The 7,040-nt window shown below is 57.9% G+C and overlaps 2 protein-coding genes and 1 non-coding gene across 3 annotated transcripts; all 3 read right to left on the bottom strand.

Moving 5' to 3' along the window:
- Positions 1-890: 890 nt before the first annotated feature.
- SEBOX (SEBOX homeobox) lies at positions 891-2,247 on the bottom strand. The gene is made up of 4 exons (XM_069480989.1): positions 2,200-2,247; positions 1,871-1,998; positions 1,547-1,707; positions 891-1,385 (listed from the first exon to the last, which is right to left on the bottom strand). The coding sequence occupies exons 2-4, from the start codon at positions 1,965-1,967 to the stop codon at positions 1,005-1,007; spliced, it is 639 nt and encodes a 212-aa protein (XP_069337090.1). The 5' UTR covers positions 1,968-1,998; positions 2,200-2,247; the 3' UTR covers positions 891-1,004.
- Positions 2,248-3,226: 979 nt separating this feature from the next.
- On the bottom strand, positions 3,227-3,330 carry LOC138392790 (small nucleolar RNA U13). Its single transcript, XR_011235061.1, has one exon. It is a non-coding gene; the product is annotated as a small nucleolar RNA U13 (small nucleolar RNA).
- A 19-nt stretch (positions 3,331-3,349) lies between these two features.
- On the bottom strand, positions 3,350-6,148 carry VTN (vitronectin). The gene is made up of 8 exons (XM_069482240.1): positions 6,000-6,148; positions 5,787-5,906; positions 5,426-5,710; positions 5,207-5,346; positions 4,866-5,022; positions 4,547-4,699; positions 3,782-4,132; positions 3,350-3,545 (listed from the first exon to the last, which is right to left on the bottom strand). The coding sequence occupies exons 1-8, from the start codon at positions 6,061-6,063 to the stop codon at positions 3,433-3,435; spliced, it is 1,383 nt and encodes a 460-aa protein (XP_069338341.1). The 5' UTR covers positions 6,064-6,148; the 3' UTR covers positions 3,350-3,432.
- Between the last annotated feature and the right edge of the window lie 892 nt (positions 6,149-7,040).

The following is a 7,040-nucleotide window of genomic DNA, read 5'->3' as shown; positions in this document are numbered from 1 at the left end:
CTGGAATCAGTGGGATGGGGAGCAGGGGGCGCCAGCAGAGGCTCCCATCTCCCCAGGGTCTGTCAGTCAGATCCCTAAGCCCTTCGATTAACTATCCCTCTAATCCTAGCAGAAGCCTGGGTAATACCTCCCACCCAGAATCTGTGTGGAACCTGGCCCTGTTTAGGGATTAGGTGATGGAGATAAATTTCCAAGGCAAACAGCCCACAGCCCCATTCATTTGCAGCACAAAACAATCCAGATTAAGGTGCAGAGTTTGGGTTTTATTTGGAGATTAGTTGGTATTACAGATGACAGTGATACCAAAACCCAGTCAATGCTGCTGTGCTCCCCTCCGCCCCAAATCTGTCAGGTCGTTTCCAGAGCCCCACGTCAGAGGGCAGCCAATCTGGTCTTTGTGAAAATTAAATCAACATAAGCCCTGGGCTCCTATTCTTACTTTATTACTTTAATAGCACTCCCCCTTCAGATCCATAGTTCTGATTAATTTGTCCAGGTGGTGGGAAGTCAGGAGAGGGGCCCTGAACCAAGAAAGGGTGGGTCTCCAGCAGCCTAGAATAGGAGCAGCGCTCTCCTCTCCCAGCTCACTTAGCAGTTAGCCAATGGCCTGAAGGGCCCTCAAGAGGCTGCCCCTTCCAAGGGAGGAGGTTGTCAGCTAACATGAGAAGAACTGGGGACCAGGCCTGGCAGGAGAGGTGGAAAACATGGCCTCCTACCTCATCCTTCTGAAGGTACCTCCTGCTGAGATGATGGGTGTGTGCCCAGGAGGGGCCAGGGTGTGGGGCAGCAGGAGCCAGGCCCCAGTCTCTGCATAGGGCCTGCACCTGGGCTGGCCTGGAGGGCAGTGGAAGGGTAGGGTCCCTGAGCTAAACTCCCTTCCCGAGGGAGAACTCCCTGCGTAAGAGGAGAGGGCAGGGGATCCCCTTCTGATGTGTTCAGTCCTAGGAGGGGAAGGATGGGCTACAGGAGCCAGAGGGGGGGGTCTTGTAAGTTCTGGACCTAGATTAGGAGTGGTCTACATTGGTGACAATGGCCGAGGCATAGATGAGGTCAGACAGGCTGCCCAATGAGGTCTGGGGAGTAGCTTGCTCCAAGAAAGGGTGGACCCCTAAAGCCTCAGCTGGTCCCCATGGGGCTGTAACTTTAGCCACCACCCAGCCTTGCCCTGGATCCAAGCTAGGAGCGGGACAAGAAGCATGTTGACACACTGAGGCAGGCTGAGATGTGCCAGGGGAGGGTGGCAGCTGCCCCAGCACTCGGGGCTCCCAGGGCTGCTGGAGGGTGTCTGGAAGAGAACAGGAGGCCTGAGGGGGTTCGGGTCTGGGGCTTAGACCTCCTGGCTTCCTGTTCTTGATTCTCTTGGCACGGCGGTTCTGGAACCACACCTGCTAGGGAAGAAGGGGTCCGTTCTGGTTCCAGCACCCCCTCCACCCTGGGGCAGGGAAAATAGAACCTAAAAACAGGTTACCCAGAGAGAAGGAGCTGTCACACCCAGAAGCCGGCTGTCTGAGGGTACCCCTACCCAGAGAGGGGTGTTACAGCTCACCTGTATCTTGGCCTCAGGAAGGCAGGTGACCTGGGCCAGGCGCTCACGGGTGCTGATGTCGGGGTAGGGCCGTGCTGCAAACGCCCGCTCCAGCTCCAGCAGCTGCCCTCTGCTGAAAGTGGTCCGCTTTCTCCGGTGGGGACCCAACCCACTGGCTCGGCCTGCAGGCCAGGGTGGGGGTCAAGCCAGGACTCCCTGCAACAGCTTCCCCCCAGCCTCAAAGCCCTCCACCAACCATGAAGCCCCTACTCCCAGACCTCTTCCACCTTCCCCACCCACCTGCCCCACATCCTCACCCCGCCCACCCTTTGCCCATCAGGTCACCTGCTGGGGACGCATCCACAGGGCTGGCCATGGAGCTGGCAGAGGGTGAGGAGCCAGAGGGCCATGCCAAGGCTGTGCCCACACCAGACCTCTCCATGTGGGGTTTATCCTGCTCAGGGTGTCTGGCCCTGCCTCAGAAGGGGAGAGGTTTAGAGTCCAGCTCAAGAAGGGTAGAGAAGTCCCGAGGGAAGGAGGGGAGGCCAGGGGGAGGCTTGGGGCTTGTGGAGGTATGGGCAGGGCGAGTTTTGTGGCCCCTGCCCCTCCAGGGCTTCACGAAAGAAGCTGATCCCAGCCTCCCTCCTCAAACCTCAAACTCTGGCAGTCTGTACCTGAAATCCTGCGCGTCATGAAAATCTCCCCAGGGCTCCTTCCAGGAAGCCAAAGAGAACCATGTCCCCAATGCTCCCAGGGTGTCAGCTGCCCCTCCTGGAGCCCTTAGTGCCCTGGTCCTGGCTGTCTTCAGGAGAAAGTGGGTGGCGTCCTATCCCACAGCTGAGGACTGGGCTAGTGAAGCTGGGCAGGACGAGGAGGATAGGGTGACAGTGGGAGGAGCGGGAGCCACCTGCTCTCAGCAGGGCTGGGAACATATGTCACCACCAGATCACCCTGGGGTCTGCTTTAGAGCTGTGTCTGTGTCTAACCCCCTCTCTCTCTGGACCCTTGAGAGCCCAGCTGGGCTTCCTGGAGTCCAGAAGCCAGGAACCAGAGAAGGTATCACAGGTGCAATTGAAGGATTTTAAGAAAAATGTTTATTTTTACAATATTTTCTTTCTTGGACATCTTCCAGGCCACTTTTCTAAGAAAAGGGGATATATTTGAATTTCCTTTCAGTTCCTGCCCTTCCCTATGTCTTCTGATCTCACTGTCCCCCACCCCAGACCCTAGGCAGAGGCCTCAAAGAAAGGCCCACCCTAGAGGTGGGTTGCGGGGGCACGGTCACCAGTTCCCTGGGTGCTCAGGAGCCTGAGCTAACTGGATTTCAGACTCAGGATGGGCAAAAAGCTGGGATAGGACCCACCACCTCTTTCTCTACCCTTCAGGACCCTAGTCAACTCCAAGGGGCAAAGCAAGCTGCACTCAGGGAGGTAACTTCTGTCATCGTCGGAGGGGCTCAAATGCTTGCTTAGCTGCTGGTGGGTTGTTGGGGGCTACTTGGATCAGGAGGAAGGGCAGCTCTCATGAGGTCCTCCTGGCCCATGGGACCCTGACCCGACACGGGCTGAGTACAGTGAGGCTCTCCTGTGCCACACTGACCTATCCGGGCAGCCCAGCTCCCCCTGCTCCACCCACGCAGGAATCTGTCCACCCCAATCAGGACAGTAGTCTTTTTTTTTTTTTTTTTCTTTTTCTTTTTCACATCAGATGGGTAATGAGCCAATGTCCTAACAAGGCTAGAGGGAGGCACATCTCACACATGAGCGTGAAAACCCAATCATCACCCTTACGAACTACAAAAAGATCAGGACAGTAGTCTTCAACTATGGGCCAAGGGACCTTTATTGTGCTGGGAGAAAGAAGTTGAAGGGGAAGCTATGGAGGGCCCAACTGGGTGGGCTCGACTCCTACACGTGGCCAGGAGCTGGGCAGCCCAGCCAGTAGTGGGCGATGGAGCGTGGGTAGGGAGGCTTCACAGTGTCCACTCGCCGGGTGCGAAGGTTGACTCGGTAGTACTTGTCTGGAAGAGAGGACAGGAGAAGGTGTGTAAGACCCAGCCTGGCCATGCCCACTCTTGCCTGAAGGAAAAACACCTGGGTCTCGCCCAGAAGGAAAAGTGAACATCCACGACACAGCTATGGGCTCCTGGCCTGGCCTTCTGGAGTCACCAGACGCAGGCTGTGTTTAGCCTGTGGGGACCAGGGACAGCAGAGAAGTCCCAGGCTAGACCAACTTCAGGCTGGCAGGGGCTCCCACCTCCGGAGAAGAAAAAGACGCTCTGGATGGGCTCACAGGTGGCGGGCACGAGCCAGTCCATCTCGTAGTCGTCATAGTAGGAGGTGCCCAGCCCGGTCTCCTCACTGGAGAACCAGGACATCAGGGCTGAACGGGACGCCCGACGGGAGTTCTGGCCGCGGCCACGACTGCGGCTACGGCTGCGGTGTGAACCGTAGCGTTTGCGGCTGCGACGCCGAGCCTTTTGTTTCTTGGCCCAGGAGGAGCGGGGTGCTGAGCCTGAGATATAGATGTGGCCAGCCATGGCTGCGTCCACTCGCCCAGGCACGCCGTGCCAGTCTCGGCTGATGAACTGGGGTTGTCGGGTACCACCTGTGACAGGGAAGGGGTTAACAGAGGGCCTTGAGGGCCCACACCCTGGCCCCTCCAGCGGGGCCTTTAGAGTTCATCGATTGCACCCAGCACCCAGGCCTCTGACTCCCTGTCCAGTGCTCTTTCCCCTGCGCTCCCTCCACCATATCCCTGGTGTCCCCACCCCACCCCCCAGGCCTCCCCTGACCCTTCAGCCACTGTCCCTCCCTCTGCTGGCTGTACCCTTGGCTGTGCTAGACAAAGTCCAGGGTGTGGGCTCCAGGTGGAGCCCAGCCTCCCCCAAAGGTCAACAGAAGCAAAGTCTGGCCTGAGCAAACAGCACTTGATCGATATCGCCACAATCACAGCCCCCTCCAGCCAGCCCAGGCCTACCCCTACCGGGGGCATTCCAGCCCGCTTGCCCTCCCTCCATACCCAAGGGTCTGCCCCAGAAGAGAAGCTCAAAGATGTCCTCCCAGCTGTCCCTCTGCAGCAGGGCAAAGTGCTGAAACACGGCCGACAGGGAGCTGCCTTCACACTCCTCCTGGCTGGGCTGGTGCTGGAACTGGTACTCCCAGTACTGGTTCCCTGGGGAGCAGGGCGGTAGGCATCAGGAGGAGCAAGGCTGGAGAGCCCAGAGGCTGTCAGGGTGAGGAGCTCCCTGGCATGGGGGTGGACACACACTGGGCCCTGTCCCCAGCGAGGTGTGGAAGGAAACCAAGACTGCCCATCCTCCCGCCTACCCCCCGAGTACCCTTGAAGAAGTAGACCCGCTCCCGGCCACTGTAGCTATGCGCAGGGAGGGCCAGGGCTGCATCTACGTTGTCCGGGATGCCACTGAAGCCTTCAGAAATGTTTCGGGGAAAATCAGGGTCCAGGACACCATCCTCGAAGCGCCAGTACTGACTACCCTAAGAGGCAGGGAAGGTGAAAAGGGGCATGGAGACAGCTGGCTGGGCACAGAGGCAGAGTCCCCAGCCAGGTACTGCAAGGCCCCGGCTGCAGCTTTCATGTCCACCCTGGCCCTGGGAACAACAGCCTCAAACCTTCCCTCGATGCCCCCCTGCCCTGCCCCACAGCCCCTGGGCCTGGCACCTTGAAGAGGTAGGTCTTCCCCTGGCAGTTGATGCGGGTGAAGGCGGCATCGATAGGGCCCTCGATGCCCCAGACGTCTCGGATGAGCTTGGGATACCCAGGTCTCACCGCCGTTTCATTGAGCTCATAGCAGTACTGCCCTAGAGTGGGGGAGGCTGTGTGAGAGAGGGGACGCACCTAGGGCAGACCTCCACCCTCAAGACCTGCCCCTGCAGTCACCTCGGAAGGCAAACAGGGAACCATTCTTGAGGTCAGTGAAGGCGTCAAAGGGCTTCCCACTGCACACCTCCTCCTCTCCTGGGGACTCAGAGGTCCCTGGATCAAGAGTCTCAGGCCTTGAGGTCTCCTCCTCAGGCCTGGGGGCCTCTTCTTCAGGGTTCAGAACAGGTGTCTGCTCAGGGGTCCCCTCAGGCTGTGCCTGGCTGCTGGAGTTGTCTTTGGTCTCAGCGTACTCATAGTCCCGGTACTCATCTTCCGGCAGAGTGAACACATCCCCGCGAGTCACTGCAGACAGACGGGTGGTGGTGAGTCTCCAGCTGCAAAGGGACCCCAGGGCCACCCACCTGGGCTCTGAACATACCTTGGGGCTTGCACTCGGCCACATAGTCGGGGCAGCAGCTCTGGTAGTAAGAGCAGAGCTCGTCACACTGACACTTCTTGTCGGAGTTGAAGCCCTCAGTGCAGCGGCCCTTGCATGACTCTATGAGAAAGGGGTGTCAGTTGGCACAGCCAAGCCCGGGCCACCCTCACTCACTCTACAGTGTCCCCGATGGCCACCAACACCCTCCCGCACCTTGGTCAGCCAGAACAACCCATCCCAGCAGGGCCACCATGAGAAGGGGCCCGGGAGGTGCCATGGTGGGTCCTCTAGCTGAGTGCCTGGCAAGCTGGGCTCTGCGCTCCCTGAGGTCTCTCCTCTGCTGCCTGAGGCATCAAGGGAGGGAGGGGCAGAGGCAGGGAGGGAACTAGAGAAGAGGAGGTGCCTTTTCTGCTGCTGTATTTGCTCAATCCCCAGCCCATCCCCCAGTTCCAGCACTCCACAGGCTGCTGCTGCAAAGGGTTACATTCCTGGAACACGGGGCCTTCTGAGAGCTGGCAGATAGGACCCTTGCCAAGCTCAGGTCATCAGGTCATCAGAAGGGTGAACACCGTGGTGGGTCTGGAGGGCAGAAAGAAGGCCCACTCTGTCACTCACTCACAGCAGCTCTGCCTCTCTGAGCCTTAGTTTTCTTTTCAGTAAAATGGAACTAAGAAAACTTTGCCTCATGGCGTGTTAGGCGATTACATGAGCTGGAACAGACAAAATGCCCAGTAGCTGGAGCAGCCCCAAATTCATTCTCCCAAAATGGTTATCGATCCATGATTTGTTTGATCACACACATCCCTGGCCAGGTACCCATCCACCCGTTGTTTTTCTAGGGCAGCAAAAGGCAGCGGGAGGAGAGACGGTGATCACTCTGGGAAATTTTCTTTTTTATCCTAAAATAACAAAGTTTCATTTCTGGGTTCTCTGGTGCATCCATTTCCCGAAGCTGGTCTTGGCAGACAGGAAACTGTGACTAACCCACCAGACTGGATTTGATTTGTGAGTTTTTCACTAATTCACAGATCCTGGGCAGACCACTCTGTCCCCATCCTCAGTCTCCCCATCTATAGAGTGGGCTTGTTGGGCACACTTTTAGACTCTCAGGAGAAATATCATCCCTCTACCCAGAAAATGCCCACGGGCACAGACGCCTGATTTTGTGCCCAATTTCAGGCATCCACAGACTTTCTGAAATAACCAGCCCCTCCCCCCGCCCCCGCCACCTGAAGGAAGGGATCCTGAGTTTTC

The sequence above is a fragment of the Eulemur rufifrons genome, chromosome 9 (assembly GCF_041146395.1).
Source record: "Eulemur rufifrons isolate Redbay chromosome 9, OSU_ERuf_1, whole genome shotgun sequence".
NCBI classification, from domain to species: domain Eukaryota; kingdom Metazoa; phylum Chordata; class Mammalia; order Primates; family Lemuridae; genus Eulemur; species Eulemur rufifrons.
Note: the sequence above shows the minus strand (reverse complement) of the source record. Positions and strands in the feature narration are given on the sequence as shown.